Raw genomic sequence first — 19,511 nt, forward strand, 5'->3', positions numbered from 1 at the left:
CTCATAAAATTTCCTGTCTTTTTATGAAAATTGTTTTAAATTAGCAGTAGGTTCAGATACTTTTTATGATGGGTAAAATGCACAGTATATTAAAAAATTACAAATTTTAGTAAATGCAAAAATTCAGTATCAAAAAGTTACCTGCAAAACATGTCGTAAATTATTTTTCCTAAGAAGTTTGGATCCATATCAAGCTGTAAAAAATATAAAAATAGTGGGTATTGCCCATTTTTGTACGGTAAAAATTATTTGTATGAAATTTATTACGAAAAATGGCCATTTTTTCAAAAATCTCGCCGGGGCGACCTCTAAACGTCATTTCTGAAAGTTGCCGTCATACAAAAGTTTGTTTTTAACACCCTTAGCTATCATTTGCAGAGTGAGCCCCCAAGCTTTTTGACCATGTGCAATTTTTGGGACAACCTATTACATAGCTTCCATACTTCACAGTAAACATATAGAAAGAGATCCAAAACCACTAATGCGATTTTCATGAAAGCCGGCCTAGTTGTCTGATTCACGTACGAAAGAAACAACTTCAGAAGAACGACAACAGCGCTGTACATCAACTCGAATCTCCAGAAAGCACCGTTCCTAGGACTGGGATATGATCATGATGAGTATTCGGATATGAGTATACGAACTATCACAGTCGAAGGGGAAACCAGCTGTGTCCAATGAAACAAACTCCCTTGTAATCAGTTGCTTAACATTTATTTGTACTCTTAATTCTTCAATGAAACAATTGTCGAGTTCGTGTTTGTTTGTTCCTTCCAAAGATTCAATATCCAAAGTTTTCAGTACAATCAATCAAGTTGTTTGTTGGGTTTACATTTGTTTTCCCTTTGCTACATGTAGACATCCAAAATACAAGTAAGCAGCTACTTTAGTCACGGTTTTCGTGTTTGTGTATGGTTGAGTTGTGGTTAATAATGATTATTTTAATCGTTCGATTGTTGTTTTATACTATAGTCGCCTACAAAATAGGGCGTTTACATATCGAGTCGAACATTAGTCGTGACAGATTGTTTTTCCTTATAGACCTATGCCAAAGTATGGGCGTCGACTGCGACGATTTTTTTTCTGTTTTCAGAGTCGACAGTTTCCTCGGAACATTTCAGGTTTCGATGACCAACATTAGGCTTAGAAACCTCAACAAAACTTGAAACGTTACAAGGTATTGGATTCGTTTATTGGATTGATTCAAAATTTGCGCGGACGATCCCAAAATATCGCTCGCCTCTAACAGCTACCTATTTAAGTGCCAACTATATTTTTAAAATACCGATCAAGCGATCAAGCTGAAACAAGGACAATCATCTCCATTGATGAGGTTATAGGCCCCACGTTCACCCTTTCACTGGTTCAGTTGAATTCTCCTTGCGCTGCTAATTGCGAAAAACAGAAGTTACTTCTCCAATGTAACTGGACCAAATCTGCCAATGAAACCTAATTGAAAAAAGCAGCTGATCGCACATTTTGTGACTTCCAAAACTGCTGCTACGCGGAGCCAAGAAGCACTATAATTTATTTCAGAAAATAAAGCCTATCTAAAACAGAAAGTCTACTTGCTATTCCTTCCTAGAACCTTAAAACTCTGCTGCGCCGCCCCTACGGGGACGGACGCTTCTATCTCACTGCTTGTAATCTACGTGCGACGTTATCGATCGACGCGATACTCGCGTTTACCTTATCCGATATATATCACAAAACCGCATTGTTGTTTTATTTAGGTGTGTGTTTTTCGTTTGTTTTTGTTTCCGTACACACACACGCACAATTTCACAGGGCGCTTGTCTAACGAAATTCGTTCATCGAAATCGATCCGCGGCACCGGAGTATCCCAGCAAGCAAGAGGGTCGCACTAAATGCTGTTTCTAAACGATCGTTTGGCTTGGGTGTTTCAATATTGGAGGAGAATTGATAAGCTATTTTACGAGACGTTCTACTGGTGGGCCGCTCATTGTTATTGTTTACATTTGATGTTTTTGTTATCGCGAAAAGTAGCATAACATGTGGTAAGCGCCAATCAGATTTTTGCTGGCAAAGATGTTTCGGTTTCTAATGTGGCATGTATCAATTCCCCGAGCTGCATGATGTCACTAGCAGATGAAAAAAACATCCCCACGGTCTACGGATATTAATTATAGTGGGCGGATTGACACATTTTTGCAGATAAATGAACCCCGTTTATTGGATGGGCCTGTATCACATGTTATGCTAGCGAAAATGTAAATAAATGGGCCCACCGGTTGGACTTCAAAACTGGCAAACATTCAAAAAAATAGCTGATTTGAAACGTCTCATAAAATGCCTTATGACGTTTAATGACGTGAGTATGCAGTTTTCGTTGAAACTTGGAAATCTAGTTACATAAAACTTGGAATTTCAAGTTTCTCATGCTTATTCGATAAAATGTGGTACTGGCCTTTATTCACGGAAGTTCTGGGGAAATATTTGGAAAAAAGTTCTTTACAGAACAATGCTCTATGGACCTATAGGATGTAACACCGCATCAGTAATGTAACAACAATCCATTGATTGTGCTTAAAGATCTTGCTCGTACACGCAAAAAAATCTGTTCTGATAAACGTGCACAAACAAACGCAAATATGAGAACAAGCAAATATACACCGTGAACTGGAACTAGTTCCAGCTGTCAATATGGGCGTTCAAGAAACCGTGATATCTAGTTCACGGTGTACATTTCTTATTGTTGTTATCGTTGCTATGTATAGTTCCCGTTTGTTTCCGTTGCCATGAGTGAGAGTTCACGTATATCGGAATGGATTTTTTTGTGTGTAGAAGTTCTTGGAGGTTCGGTTTTTTAAACGGTACATATCCCCCGTGTAAAAAGACCTTAGAGTAAAGAGATGAAAGTCATTTGGTTTGGCCTGGAACACCAGAGTACAAACGTGATTGTACAAAATGCACAATGACACAAATTTCAATAAACTTCGACCTTATTTCTGAGAATCTCGATGGAAATTTCAAAATCTTCGTTAGCAATCTTAAGAAATTCAAAGAAATTCAACGGGAATCTAAGTACTAAAAAGTACTAAGAATCTTAACGAAAATTTTGCAATTTTGAGAAATTTTCTTACCAGAATGCCGCGAGTACCGAAGGAAATCCTGAATCCCAACATTGTTTAAGGAAAGCTAAATATTTTGATACATATTCCAAAAATATCGACAAATAGTCTAGAAAAAGAAAAAAGTAAGTATTTTCTCTGGGAATCCGTAAGGAAATTTCAAGCATTCACACAGGAGTTCAAATAAGGATCTCTTCTTCTTAACAAGATGAATCTTAAGAAGAATTTTAAGAACCACGTCGAAATCCCAAAAAAAAATGAATTTTAAGTTTTCCTATGGCTTCAAAAATATTTTTCTGAAATTTTCAAAGTAAGAGTTCAGCTTGGAGTAGAAGCAAGAACTCAGGCAGGACTACTAGAATCCCGAAGACACCACATGAATCCGGAAGGAAATTCTGATCGTTCCTGAAATACTCTAAAATCCCGATAAAAATCCGAAAATTCCCAAAAATTATGACAGATATTCCGAGAATCTTGGAAAACATCAGAACGAAGAAGGATTTCAACGAAAATTCATCGCAATGTAATGAGGATATGAACAGCAATTTGACCTTAATGACAGCTAAAGAATTCCAGTGGGTAATCATCTCCCGCAACATTTCCGCAACGGGATCCACAGTCAATGAGCTACACGTTCACTCTGAAGCCGCACAAGTGTTAAAAACAATTTTTACACGCATCCGAGTGCACTTCGTCAGCATAAAGATGGGTGCCGAATTGGTTCCGAGAATTGGTGCAGGGCTAGGTGCAGTAAACTCGTTCTAAATCAACTTTCCGGCAGAAAATCTTCACAACAATCGCTGTTAACAACAAGTTCATATAAGATCTGATACAGATGGAAAAAGTAGACGAAAATGGTCGGTTCGTTGTGAATTTAGGTAATACACAATTTTGTTTACCTGTAGTGCCGGGAATGGGGTTAAAAACCAAATCCCGAATTTCCGGGAATTTCTAAAAGTATCGATGAAAATCGAAAGAATCCCAAAAAAATTGCCAGGCACTCCGAAATACTCGAAAAAATCTGGATTCAAGAATTGCAACGCAACCTTATGAGAATATTGACAGCAATTCAATTAATCCTGATGGAAATGATAACCATACTTACTGACGGGAACGCTGAGCACCTTCTCATGAATCTGGTTTGGAACTCGGGGTATTCCGACCAAAATCACGATTGAATCTGATCAATAACTCCCAAGTAAATTTCTATAAAAAGGTAAGTCAAGTATTAAGACAAAAATGTCGAAAATATTAATCCCAATAAAAAAAAGAGAATTCAAAAATACCGAAGCGAATCTCAAGCGTCCCATTGAGAATCCGAAACAACGCCAGTTTGAAATCCAAAAAAAACGCCAAAGAATTCCAATAATCTTGACGGGAATTAAAGTAACGCTGACGAAAATATCATGGAAACCGGATACTCGAGGATTCCGACGGGATCCCATACAAAAAAATTTGACAGGAATTATAACAATCTAGAAGAAAAACCCAAGAAACGGGAAATTCATTATCAAATATTCGAATAATCTCGATGAGAGACCGAAAATTCCGAAACCCCAAAACGGGATTATAACAATCTGGAGCGACTTCAAAGAATCTTGATGGTATTCTAAAAAAAAATGACGTGATTCCTTAAATCTTGAATGAATTCCAAGAAATTCCATCAGAATCAGGAGAATCTTGACATGTAATCCAGAGAACCTAACGAAAATCTCAAGAAAAAGGCTAAATAATACAATTCAGACGGGAGTGCTAACTATCTCTATGTTCATTTCAGGAATCCAAAGAAACCAAGGACAGGACACACAATCAAAAAAAAAATTCATACGAGAATGTCCAAAATTTTTGGGGTATTCCAAGAATTATAATACATTCCACTAATCTTGATGGGCTATGTACATAAACTATGAAGGCTTTTTTTGTTGCAATGTTTTGCGCATACACACTTTTTTCGATATTTGTTTGGATCGTAGGCTTTGGTCAGACACCCCCTTCCCCCTAAGAGTTTACTTTGTTTATAGACAGGCCTTAAAAATTACAAGATTCTCAAAGGAAATTTTAAGAAACCCGAAGATATTCTAAAGATTCTGAGGGCAAGGCCATCAATCTCGACGGGTATCAAAACAATCCCGGAAATTCTTAGAATCTCAGCAATATAAAGTTCAAAGATCCCGACGAGAATAAAAAAAATCCCCATTGGAATCCCAAGAATGTTTATGGGAATTTCTAAAACCTGAAGCATCACGGCTGTTCGGGTCCGTATGAAGTTGATCATCAATATTAACTTCTTTTACCGATCAGCCTAGATAGCTGTGTAGTGTCGGTAGCGGTTGTCTCAATTGGCTAAGAATAACACTACGGACCACCTGTTCCGGGGGTAAAAGTCCACTAAACAGGGAACCCCAATCCAAGGTGTCAGGCGACCCGTGCTGATGGATGAATGGTTGAGGGGGTTTAAAATATGCTCGATCTTTAACGGAGCCCGTAACGTAGGTAGATCGCCTTTATGTGTTGCGTTACGGTTCAAGATCTACCAAACCGAACCCTAGTGACATCCGGTTTGTCAAGTTGGGGTAATGTGTTTTGGTAATAAGGATTCATGGTACAAAGTCCTTGTTACTGGTGACAGTTTCTAAAATTGCATTTATTCTGCCTTGCTGATAGTTAAAGAATCGGACTTTGCCCTCCCGAGACTACACTTGATGTTAGGAAAACAAACATGCTTTACGTATCTAACTGCGTACTAACCTATCAAGGACTGTTAAGTTCTGGTAATTCAAGGACTCACGTGTATTCTTATTGCAGAACACATTCTCTAATTTGACAGAGTTTTGCAACTAGCCTAAAGTCCCGGGTTTTTCTATGTTGTCCTGGGACTAAACTAGAAGCAAGACATGGATGGGGCTAGAGTTCCGATGCATGGATAAATATCAGTACCACCGTTTTGTTTTTCTCAGAATTCAAATAGATTGTGTTTGATTAGGGGCGCTCTTTCACTGGGATTTAAATCTCTATGATAACGGTACCTTTTTATCGCAATCGATTTCTTGCACCTCTGGGATAACAAAACAGGAACTGTACAGAAATCGATACTTCATTGCCTCTCAATGGCAATGGAGTAGTACGACATGCACTAAATACTAAGGATACGGGTAATGCCACAAAAGATCTAAATACTGGTCGCAGTGGCTCACCCGAACGGAAAAAAAAAAAAAAAACCTGAAGCATTCTAACAATAATATGGAAACACTGAGATTCTTGACAGTCATTCCAACTCTTATAATGACAAAAATCCCAAAAATATCAAGTCAAAAAGATTTTTGGATTTGTTTTCCAAACTTCTATATGCTTTGCAGAAAATCATCAGATTTTCTGCGTGATTCTTAAAATTTTCAAAAGAGAGCCTTTCTAGATTCTAGGTTCTTGGTATATCTTCAAAGTCTAGGGTTTTTATTTTGGGAGTCTTTCTAGGATTCCCGCGATTTGTGTCCGAAAACATAAGCGCTTCTAGCAAAATTCTAAAGATCAATGGCAGTTCTAGAATTTTAAAATCAAGGAGAACGTTACGGTTACAGATCGATAAGCTTAGATAAGCATATATAACAAAAAATTAGAAGCAGAATTTTACAAGAAAAATAAAAAAAAATCCAATCATTTCAATGGCAATACTATGTATTCCAACGGGAATCCAGGGAGTCCAAAACCATTATGAAAATTCTTAGAATACTGACCAGAATTTCGAAAACCCGAAGAACATCCAAACAAATTTCAGTAATGGAAAAAAATCTTGATAAAAACTGGTAAAATTCCCAAACAAGTTAATGAACTTCTGAAAACTATTGCGGGAAATCGGAAGGAATAAGGAATTTCAAGAATCCCAAACATGTCAAGAAACAGGGAAATTAAAAAAAAATCCGACGGAATTCCAATGAACCCCATGGGAGCCCGCTAACTGCAAACTAAATCAAAAGAATGACGAAGAGAATCACAGCTAGGTATCTGGCAAAAAAAAAACAAGAATCAAGACGAAAATCCCAAGAACCTTTTTGGAATTTCAAGTACAATATGGACCCGGTTTTGTGAGCCCCAATAATTGACTTTGGTCAATAATTTCATGTATATCATCAAATCTCTTTAATTTTCCACGGAGAACAAAACATGTGTTTCAAAAATCGGGTCACTAATGTATGTTTATTCGCAATCTTTCCAAAAGCAATATACTATAGTAAACTACTAGTAATACTGCGGAAATCCAAGAATTTAGTCTGAATTTGAGAAGAAAATTTCATGGGAAATATAAATTCAAACATTCTGACGAGAATTCCTAATGTTTTGATTCAAATTCCAAAATTATGAACAGCAATCCTAAGAATTCCAAGATTCTTGATAAAAATTCCCAGAATACCGACGAAATCCCAAAAATGTCGAAAGAATTCATAAGATTTCTGACAACCATCCCAAAAATTGCGACAGAAATTCCAAAAAATATTGACACGAGTTCTAAGAATCTCAAGCATTCTTAGAACTCTGACAGCAACCACATGGAAAATGGGTATCCAAGGATTCCGATGGGCGTCCTACAAATTCCGACGCGTATTTCAAGAAATTCCAAAGAATCCCGAAGAAAAGACCAAGCTTTTCTATGGCAATTTTGAGATTTAATATGAAAATCTTAAGGTTTTCGGAGATTATCGTAATTCAATCAAAATATCTTGAGATTTCTCTATGACGTATTCAACCTTCCTTTTGTATAACGTTGGGAACAGCTCGCTGACGTAGTGTACGGTTTGGGTCAAAAATGATCCTAATGCCAAAGGAAGGTAAAATTCAGATATGATTTTTTCATTTCAACCATCAGAAATACCGTCAGAATTACTGAGATCTTTGTCTAGAAATATGGTATCCAACAATCATAGCAATAATTTCAAAAAATCTGACGGCATTCCCAAAAATATGATAAATTCATGTAGAAATTCAAGGATCTCATATGTGTACCTGGGCATTTTTTTTTTGATTCCGATAATTCGTAAGAAAATTCTACGATTCTTGAACAATACTTTAAGTATTTTGACAAAGAAATCATTTTTTTTTTAAATTGCGTTCCTAATCCCGATGCAAATCCCAAGAATCATGGCGAGTATATCTAGAATTTCAACGAAACTCCTTTAAATTCCAACACTTATTCCATGAATAGTAACAGGACTTCCAAAAATCCTGAGGGAGATCCATGGACTACCAGCGAAATCTTAGAAATTCCAATGGAAATCCAACAAACTTCACAGGAATAAATCACAAAAAAAATATTGCTCCATTCACCCTTATTTTTTTCGCCGAATCTAGGCAGATTTTTACCGAGATGAGCACCGCCGAGCGCTCAGAAAACTTGTTTTTCAACGAGATCTCAGCAATCGTGTTGTTTTTTTGTTGAGGTTCAGTAAATGTTTTGCATAAATTCAACTAACAAACGTCGTTTTTTACCGAGATTCAGTATAAATCTAGGTATAAATATTTGCTGTGCCACGGCGGTGCTGGAGTTTGCAGAGCTCATCTTACTGTGTTGTTTAAAACAATTTAAAAAAACAACAAAATAAGAAAATGCATCCTATTTTGTTTTAACCCTTTATAAGGCAGAGGCAACTATATTGCCACCTACTGTTTTTATTTTTTTCTGTTTTATAACAATCTATTTCGAACTTCTTTTTTGGTTTACTCAAAATTGGGATTACTAACAACGCCTGGTATTTTTTTTGGTACTAAACAAAGCTTAAAAAATAATTTGGAAGCCATTTGTAGTTTCAAAAATGGGAAAATTTGACCGCGTGAAGAAAATTAGCTCAAACTTATTGTAAAACTATAGATTTGGTAAATATTTTAAGATATAATCAAATTATGGGTTGATATGAGCTGAACTACACAGTTTAAATTATGGGTTAAGCCCTAATCCACTCTAAGATCTCTTTTCCGGCTTTTTGTCGAAGTCAAAAGAAGAAAAGTACCCTAAACGGGCAGCGGCAACTATATTGCCACCTCAAAAGCTCGTTTTTGGGGTAAACGGGCAGTGGCAATTATATTTCCACCTAGATTTTTGAGAGTTTCTTTCAAACAAAAATTGTTTTGTAGGGGAGGAAGGGGTAACCCCGTCACCTTAAGCATTTGGATTTTTCAAAATAAATGTAAGACGAAAATTTATATTTTAAGTACGCAGAATATTCGATTCATTAGTTTTTTATAAGACTTGTGCATTGGAATTGCCAAATTATGTTAATTCTGGCACATAATGCACATAACACAACCATATTAAATATTGATGTTTTTAATTCAGTGCGGGTAAGACCGTCACCCCTATGGGGTAAGTCCTCATATATATTTTGATATTGATACTTTTGAAGATTTCAATTTTAAAATATTTTCAATACATTTTTGAAGTGCAGTGATGGTTTACCAACCATTCTACAGTCGATACTCTTGTAAAATCACTGGTCGGGGCGCAATTGGAATCCGCTTAATAGGAGACTAAGCTTATGGGATTTGGGCTTTTTGGGAGTGTGGCCAATTATCCCAGGTGTGTTAAGAGATAGCGCAATACTTTCTACGGCAAAGTTTTAGGGTTTGAAAAGATCTACCATTTGACGGCTTTTCGGGCCCGTATGAAGTTGATCACCAATATCAACTTCTTTTCCCGATCAGCCTAGATAGCTGTGTAGTGTCGGTAGCGGTTAGTTCAACTGGCTAAGAATAGCACTATGGACCGCCTGTTCCAGTGGTAGGAATCCACTAATCAGGTGACCCCTAATTCATGGTGTTATGCGGCTTTATGCTTACCGTGCCTAGGAATGAATGGCTAGGGGGGTCTAATAAAAACCTAACCGCAAACGGAGCCTGTGGAGTACCAGGGCACCCTCCACAGTATTTGCCCTTACTGTGCTAACCGGAGCAATAGCGCGGTGGACCTTGTGTTTCTCCGAGACAATCAGCTGCCCTTCTTCAATCTCATACTTGAGGCTGAATAAGGGCGGGATTATGAAGATGTTATTAATTAGTTTAGATTTTCACCTATATGGTTTCGCATTATGCGTTTTACACAGTGTATTCTGTGCATCCTCGCCTTTGGCGCACTCAATTCGATACCGATCTGGCTTTATTGTTGCTGTTCTTTTTTGTGCTGTGATTGTTAAGAGTTTAATCTTGCCTAGTTTGGGTAGTGACTACGGTTAGGATAGCTCAGATCAATCTTCAGCACAAAAGAACAGCAACGATCAATCTTTGTAGACTTATGCAAAATGGTACAGCCCAAGTGGCGTTAGTCCAAGAACCTTACTTTCGTAAGGGGAATTTCTATTTAGGAAACCTTGTGAATCCGGTGTTTGCTACTTTCAGTAAAAATGAAATGGCAAACTCACGTGTCATGCCTCGAGCATGTGTGCTTGTCAACAACGCAATCGTTGCTACACTCATCTCTGAACTAACTACCAGAGATGTATGTGCTATCATAATAGATGTATCTGTTGGAAACCTCAACAGGAAATACGTTTATTGTTCGGTTTATTTACCGCATGATGAACCATCCCCTACGGATGCTTTCAAGCAAGTCATTGCATACTGCACTTCAAAAGGCCTTCCGCTAATTGTTGGTAGTGATGCTAATGCTCACCATATAATCTGGGGCAGCTCAGACATCAATTTGAGAGGCTCCAGTTTGATGGAATACTTGAGTAGTACAGATCTTGGATTACTTAACATAGGCAACCGCCCAACCTTCATGGTATCTGGTAGAGAGGAAGTGTTAGACATAACGCTTTGCTCTAGCAGAATTAGTCATGAGCTGACCAATTGGCATGTGTCAGATGAAGAATCTTTATCTGATCATCGTTACATCTTGTTTGAACATGTGAATTTTACTTCGCAAACTTTGCGTTTCAGGAATCCCCGGTCAACCAACTGGGATCTCTTTACCGATTTGGTTGCAGCCAAATTTCATGGATACTCACCATCAATGGACACTCCAAGTGATTTAGATGATGCCGTTGATACTACAACGGCCTTCATCATGGAAGCTTTTGAAGAAGCCTGCCCTCTGCGGTCTGTGAAGACCACAAGAGGAACCCCTTGGTGGAATTCCGATCTGGCGAAGCTCAGGAAACAATGTAGAAAGAGTTGGAACAGACGACGTTCGGCTGGATCGGAGGCTTTCAGGTCGGCTCGCAAGGCCTACCAGAAAGCTCTTCGGTCTGCTGAACGATCCGGCTGGAAAAACCTTTGTACAAATGTTTCCAGTCTGAGTGAAGCCAGTCGATTGAACAAAATCCTTGCAAAATCTAAGGATTTTCAAGTGAACGAACTTCGTTTGCCAAATGGTGATTTCACTTCCTCTGATGAGGAAGTTTTAGAATGTTTATTCAGTACACACTTCCCCGGATGTGTGGATATTACATCTTCGGATGAACCTGATGTCTTTTCTTGTAGTTATGATTCTTTAGCTTCGGCTCGGAGTATCATAACTTTAGAATCGATTGAATGGGTACTTAATAGCTTTGCTCCTTTCAAATCTCCTGGGGCAGATGGGATTTATCCTATTTTGCTTCAGAAGGGATTTGATCATTTCAAACATGTTTTGAAACAACTACTTGTTTGCAGTTTTGCTACAGGGTATATTCCCAAATCCTGGCGGGATATTACTGTGAAGTTTATTCCGAAAGTGGGTCGCGCGTCGTATGAAGAAGCAAAGAGCTTCAGACCTATCAGTTTGACCTCTTTTCTTCTGAAATGCTTAGAACGCATTGTGGATCATCACATCCGTGATGTTTATCTGGCCAATGTGCCTCTTCATGTGAACCAACATGCTTACCAATCTGGAAAGTCCACTGTGACTCTTTTACACAAAGTTGTTTACGATATCGAGAAGGCATTCGCTCAAAAGCAATCCTGCTTGGGTGTTTTCTTAGATATCGAGGGTGCCTTTGACAACGTGCCTTTCGATGCCATATTGGAAGCCGCACGGGGTCATGGTATATCTCCAATGATTTCCAATTGGATTCACCAAATGCTCAAAAACCGACATCTTTTCTCGACATTGCGTCAAGCGGCGATTAGGAAATTGAGTGTTTGTGGATGCCCCCAAGGGGGAGTCTTATCACCACTTTTATGGAATCTCGTAGCAGATACGCTATTGAGGCAACTCAATAATAGCGGTTTTCCTACTTATGGTTTTGCCGACGACTACCTAACATTGTTAGTCGGTATGTGCATCAGCACCCTTTTCGACCTGATGCAAAACGCTCTTCAGGTAGTTGAGGGTTGGTGTCGCCAATATGGCCTTTCGGTAAATCCGAGTAAAACATCTATTGTTCTTTTCACGGAAAAGCGAAACCGTAATGGTGTTCGAACTTTACGTCTCTTTGATTCTGAAATCAATGTGACTGAACAGGTAAAGTACGTTGGAGTCATTCTTGATTCCAAGCTTTCCTGGACACCTCATGTTGAGTTCAGAATCAAGAAAGCTTGTATGGCCTTCGGGCAATGCCGGCGAACCTTTGGTACAACTTGGGGTCTAAAACCCAAGTATATCAAATGGATCTACACAACTGTTGTTCGGCCAATATTGGCCTATGGATGTCTTGTGTGGTGGCAAAAGGGCGAAGTGAGAACGGTCCAATCAAAGTTAGGCCATCTCCAAAGGATGTGCTTAATGGCGATGTCTGGAGCGTTCTCTTCAACTCCCACGGCAGCGCTCGAAGTTCTCTTTGACGTTGTCCCACTACACATTCATCTCAAACAAGAAGCACTTTCTTGCACTTACCGTCTATGGGTACTCGGTTTACTAGAGGAAACTCCTGTGAACCGCAGTTCAACACACACCTCGTTGTTTCCACTTTTGGTGAATTGGGACAAAGTTGTCCTTGCTCCAAGTGATCTTACAATTGCTTGTAATTTTCCATATAGGACATTTTCCACGAAATTCCCTTCCCGGGAAGAGTGGACATCTGGTTATCTGGAGAGAAGTATTTCAGACGGCATCGTATGTTACACTGATGGCTCCCTTCTAGAAGGTCGAGCAGGTGCTGGTGTTTATTCTCGTGAGCTAAGGCTGTATCAGTCTTATTCACTTGGCAGACACTGCACCGTTTTTCAGGCCGAAATCTTTGCTCTTATGTGCGGAGTGCAATCAGCACTTCAGCAGCACGTAATGGGCAAAGTAATATACTTCTGTTCAGATAGCCAGGCTGCTATTAAAGCACTTGCTTCGGCCAACTCCAGGTCGAAGATAGTTATCGCTTGTCGAACTCAAATTGAGGAGCTGAATTCAGCAAACGCTGTTCACCTTGTATGGGTACCTGGCCATTCTTCCATCGCTGGAAATGAATTGGCTGATGAGTTAGCTCGCACTGGAGCATCACATGACTTCATTGGCCCTGAGCCAGCTATTCCGGTATCCAAGTGTTGGGTGAAGCTTCAGATTGACACCTGGGCTGCCACTCAGCACAAACAATACTGGAATAGTTTGGAGTCATGTCGTCAAACAAAATTGTATTGTACTGAGCCATCTCTAGGGGTGGCAAAGTATCTAACAAATCTGTCAAAGCAGAATTGCAGCATGCTGGTCAAAGCATTGACTGGCCACTGCCGACTCAGTTATCACATGGCGAATATTCAGCAAGCTGATTCATTTGCATGTGATAGCTGTGAATCCGATTATGGAACTTCGTATCATTTAATATGTAACTGTCCAGCTTTTGCGCAATTGCGTTTCCGAGTACTCGGGAAACACTTATTTAGTGAAACTGACTTCAGAAACCTGAATCTTCAGGACGTTCTGTTGTTCTTGACCCGCTGTGGTAAAGAGCTATAGGCTCTCTTTACGCTTTATGCATTATCACAGTGCCCTTCTCAGGGCGCTGTTCGCACCCATTGTGGCACGCTTATGCGTTATTACAGTGTCCTTTTCAGGACGCTATGTGAACCCATTGTGGTACGCTTTTGCGAGTATGACGATCCTATTCCCTTACCTGTCCTTTCCCATCTCCTATCCTTTTTCCTTCCCTTCTCCGTCAGGTAAATGATGAATAGGCTCGTGTTCATGGCGATGGCACAAATTTCCCAAATGGAGGAGAACGTGCCTCTAGAGCCGACCTACTGATACCTGATACCTGATACGCAGAATATTCGATTCATTAGTTTTTTATAAGACTTGTGCATTGGAATTGCCAAATTATGTTAATTCTGGCACATAATGCACATAACACAACCATATTAAATATTGATGTTTTTAATTCAGTGCGGGTAAGACCGTCACCCCTATGGGGTAAGTCCTCATATATATTTTGATATTGATACTTTTGAAGATTTCAATTTTAAAATATTTTCAATACATTTTTGAAGTGCAGTGATGGTTTACCAACCATTCTACAGTCGATACTCTTGTAAAATCACTGGTCGGGGCGCAATTGGAATCCGCTTAATAGGAGACTAAGCTTATGGGATTTGGGCTTTTTGGGAGTGTGGCCAATTATCCCAGGTGTGTTAAGAGATAGCGCAATACTTTCTACGGCAAAGTTTTAGGGTTTGAAAAGATCTACCATTTGGTTCATATGATTAGTTGATAACTTGGCCGCCAGAGGCGCCACCAACAGTGTGATGCTAAATTGCACTACAGGAACCATATTAGGTTGTCAAGCAAACGTTACGATATGCGAAAGCTCAAGACCCTGATAATTAGAAATAGTGTATTCGGAAAAAATATTGGATAAGGTACACCGGGGCAAGATGAAACAGCGGGTTAACATTATGTTATCCATGCACAATGAACAGCTTGAATGCCATAACACAAAGTTTTTGATTCAATCAATCTTTTAACGTGTGAAAAATTTCTAAAATGTATTGAAAACTATTTCAAAACTTCGTGTTTCATCTTGCCCCACCCGTTCCAACTTGCCCCGGTGTACCTTACGCTAATAAGTTACAGATGATGAGGGACAAAGTTCGAAATTCCTCCACTGGGCGCACCGTGTGTGTAAGCATGTAAATTTCCCAAAGCTCATATTTCAGAAACCAATGATTTGGTGTCTTCGGCAAAGTTGATCAGTATGACATAGACTTACATAAAACGGGACAAGTGTTTCGGAATTCTGCCACTAGGCGGCGTTAGTGAATTTGCAATCGCTGAAAAAACAATCCACAAATTATGGTCCAGAAGGAACAGGGAGAGTCCAAGCAGGAACTCCTGGAGAAATCCTAGTAGATTTTGTTGGATAAACCGTAGGAAATACTGAAAGAAGCCATAGAAAAAAAAACCCGCAGGAATCCCAGGAGAAACCCATATGGGGTTTTTCGATTTTTGACACCCCTTCCACCCCTTGTAGTCTATTTTCCAATACGTAATACATAGCTAGTAGCATAATTCGAGACTCCAACTAGCCCCCCCCCCCCCCTGAAATGCTACGTCATTTATGGGCGACCCCTATAGAAATTTCCCTGGTTGATCATCAGTTTGTAGTTGCGTGGCATTTAATAGAAATGCCTAGACAGTTCAACAAACATCTGGTGACCGAAGAGCATGACGGTGTTACCCCCGCCGATGAGTGACGGGCTTACCCGAAAAGGCCACTTTTCTTAAATTACACCGTAATTTCTGAATAATTGTTGGAACTGACCATTCAATGAATCTTGGCACTAAAGAAGAGTACAGAAGAGAATACATGATTGATGAAAGTTATTTTTTGCACTTCTTTTGTATTCCAGAAGCTAAATTCTACCGACGAAATATTACATCCGCCGTTGGTACTATGACGCGTGCGTTTGTTTTGTTTATTTTCTTCGTGTTTGACAGGTCAATTTTGGTATCATTTGTCTCGAAAGAGTAAAAATGGTAAAAAAACAATAAAGCGTGTGGCCAAAAAGCTACTAAATAACTGTTTTCTGGTAAAATCATTGGGGTGACGGGCTTACCCACCCTGACGGTGTTACCCGCTTTTCCCCTACATGTAATCATGAGTATAATCATTTCCATAATAGTATGCGTTGATTACTCTTCTAGTTTTCTCGGCCTTATAAAGGGTTAAGAAAAAAAAACTGCTGGATTTAGGTAGAAACGACAGATTCTAGGAAAAACTGGGATATTTCAGGAAGTAGCAGATAAACTTCAACTTCAGAAGAAATTTGGGTATCTTAAAAAGAACTTCAGGGGAAAGTTTTAGGGAGATTCCCAAAAAGCAACTTTTAAAAGATTTTTATTAGGACCTGCTTTCAGAAGAAGTTTCTGAACTATTTCAAGAAAAAGCTCCTGGAAGATTTCTAGACAGATCTCTATGAGGGCTGTCAGAAGCAACTTTTGGAAGATTTTCAGAAGGTACTTCTGGATGATTCTCAGGTGGGTCTCCTGAAATATTTACACAGAGAACACATTGAGGATTCCCAAAAGCATCTCCAGGATTCCTACAAAAAAAAACTCCTAGAAAACTCTCCGAATGAACTCCTGAGGGATTCGCGCAAAGGAACTCTTGATAAAGTCCAGTCGCAAAACCCTGGAGAAATTGCAAATTGCATTGACGATTTTGAAGAGGAAATCCAGTAACAGCTGATTGAGGAATTCAAAAACGAAGTCATGGTTGAGTACCAGAAGGAACCTCACCAGGTTTTCGAAAAAAAGACCTCTTATAGGAACCTCAGATGTAACCCCGGTGGAAAGTCCTTGACGAATTTCAGAAGGATTTTCTTGAAGAATACCAGAAAGAAGAGATAGTATTCCAAAACATTTTTTGGGGGAATCCTAGAAAGGACTTCTGTGGGGGATTCTCGAAAGAAACTCCTCCTGAGGTTCTAAGGAAGAATTTCTGCAGGAGTTAAATTTAAAAAAAAAATGGTAAAATTACCGTAGGAACTTCTGAAACAAAAAGCCCGGAGGAATTTCTGGAAAAAAACATCTGTGTTAATCCCAGAAGAAACTATTTGAAGAAATTTAAGTGTATCTTCTTAAGCAATTCCAATCCGTGTCGGAATTCTTAAACCAATCGTAGAAGCTGCACGAAGAATTTGAGAAGCGATATCTACTTTTATCTCAATGAGAATTCCAAAAGATGTCCAAACGAAAATAATTCTACTACAATCCAACTCTCATGAGGGACTTCCTGTGGAAACTACTGAATGGATTTGAGGAGAAAAAACTGGGTGAGTTTAAAAGGGACCTTTAGAGAAATCTCGATGGGAATCCCAACATAAATCTAAAAAAATACATCTTAAAGTATCGCAAGAGATAATCAAGTAGAATCGTTCATGATTACCTAGAGGAATTCCAGATATACATTCTAAGGTGAATCCCAAAAGGTAACCTTTGATAAATTTTAACAGTACTTCTGGAGAAGTATCAAAAATTACACATAAGAATCCTGTGAGATTACTTAAACATTTTCAAAAGAAACTCCTCGAGAAATCCCCACAGATACACTTCACGAATTCAAAGAGATAATAATCTAGCCGCTTTATAAATTGGAAAAGAAATATATTTCCAAGCATCTCATTTCAAATCATTTCACGTCAATACTAAAACACGTCTCAGCTTTTAGTGATCCTCCTCAACCCAAGCACCCTATCAGTCGTAACAATTCCGCGCCCACTCGCCCTCCCAGCCTATTTAAACCAGATCACTCAAACAGCCATTCCCAGCAGCACGTGGCTGAGGCTGTTCCCGTTTCTGGTCCTTATCGGAATCGGCCGGCCCAATTTCGGTACTACTCCGGCCGCTGTCACTGTTACTCGCAGTGTTACTACCGAGCTTACGCGGAACCCCATTCCGACGGGTGGTGGTCCCATTGTTACCCAGAGCCACCTTTGCCACCGCCGCTGCCGCCGCCGTCATCACCACATCGTCGTCATCGCGGTTATCATCATCGTCATCATCAACACCACCACCACCTCCGCCGCCGCCGCCGTCTCCTTCGTCTTCATCGTCTTCTTCGTCGCCGTAGCAAATGGTTCGATTCACGCGGCGTCCGTTGCGCGGCTTCCCATTAGTGTCACTCCGTCCATGAGATCCATTGTAGCAAGAACTAACGGAGAACAATGCCTGCAGCTTGCTGGGCTTCGGCTGACCCACAGCAGACCCCAGCAGTGGTAAGCCCTGGTGGTTGCTCCCGGTGCCGAAAGTGGACGTGGAAAGCGACGATGAGTTCGAGGATGATACCGACGAGGACGAAAACGACGACAGCAGACCACCGATGATGGGCAACGAGTCCCGCCGCAGGTGGTCCGCCATCGACGTGGACGTGGCACCGCCGGCGGACGTGGAACCAGCAGTCGGATCGTTGCTGAAACTCCGACCAACCAGCTTGCTTGGGCTGGTGATCGGACTCGACGGGTTGGACCCTTTGGCGCTTGCTGCGATGAACGCTTGCTGGGAACTCGACGGCGAACGCGCCAACAGATTTAAAATATCACATTTATTGTTACTACTACCGCTAACAGCACTACTACTAGTACTAGGTTTATTGTTGGACTTACAGTTAGTGTTACTACTGTTATTGGTGCTAAAGCTAAATTTCGCATTGGCCGACATTCGGCGCAGCTTGTTGGCCGCCGTGGAGACCGCTGCTTCGACGGCCGAGGCCGACTTTTTGATTGGCGATTTTATCGTTGAACTCGGCTTCACTGGGGAGGGCTCGGGAGCCGAAGTTACCGACGACCGGCTACCGCTCGGTGAGCACGTGCCGTGACTAGTTGCGGTTCGAATGGCAACCGAAGCGTCATCATAATCCTCATCATCATCTTTGTCGTTGATCGGTGGTGGTGGTCGATAATCGTGGTCATCGGGGTGGTGATGATTGTACTTGCGAAACTGCATGCGAAGGAAGGTGGCGGAGAAGTCCCCATTGCCGTTTCTGGAGTTGGAGGAGATGATGTTGGGGTTGGTGGTTGTGGTGGTGGTGGTGGTGGCGGGTGTGGTGACGTGATGATGGCGGATGTTGCTGCTGGCGGCGGTTCCTGTTGGTGGTTGGTAAGGTTGGCGTTAGTACTGATTGGCTGGGCAGTACCGGAGATTTGTGATGTATGAGAGTTTTGAAGAGATATCGGTAAGTAGGCAGATGATATGAGGTGGTTTTGGCTAGGTTGGTTAGGCGGATGATTTGTCGAGTGGGCTAAGGTTGGACAGAAAATATGCGATAATCGGATAGGAGAAAAATTACGCAAAAACAGATGCAATGTCGATGAGTTAGTGATTAAATCAAACGCAAACCCATGTCACATGACATTTATTGTTTTCTTAACCCTCTACTTCCCATGGTTGCTCTAGAGCACCATCGATTTTCGACGAACTCCGAACAAACGAAATTAGATAAATATGATGCAATAATTTTTAAAATATGGTTATAACCTCATAAGGTTAACCCAACTACTTACTACTTGTTTCAATAGTTGAACTATTGATAAACA

The 19,511-nt window shown here is 40.2% G+C and overlaps 1 protein-coding gene and 1 long non-coding RNA gene across 2 annotated transcripts in view; both read right to left on the reverse strand.

Annotated features, from left to right (window-relative positions):
* Window positions 1-1,717: 1,717 nt before the first annotated feature.
* Window positions 1,718-6,753, reverse strand: LOC134287852 (uncharacterized). Its single transcript, XR_009997590.1, has 2 exons — window positions 6,312-6,753; window positions 1,718-5,325 (listed from the first exon to the last, which is right to left on the reverse strand). It is a non-coding gene; the product is annotated as an uncharacterized LOC134287852 (long non-coding RNA).
* A 10,210-nt stretch (window positions 6,754-16,963) lies between these two features.
* The window catches only part of LOC109408139 (myb-like protein Q), a 195,238-nt gene continuing 192,690 nt past the window's right edge, over window positions 16,964-19,511 (reverse strand). The window contains exon 8 of the mRNA XM_062850897.1: window positions 16,964-19,061. Coding sequence (XP_062706881.1) covers window positions 17,716-19,061 — 1,346 coding nt within the window. The 3' untranslated portion in view covers window positions 16,964-17,715. The remainder of the gene's footprint in view (window positions 19,062-19,511) is intronic.

Source organism: Aedes albopictus, chromosome 2 (assembly GCF_035046485.1).
Source record: "Aedes albopictus strain Foshan chromosome 2, AalbF5, whole genome shotgun sequence".
NCBI classification, from domain to species: Eukaryota; Metazoa; Arthropoda; class Insecta; order Diptera; family Culicidae; genus Aedes; species Aedes albopictus.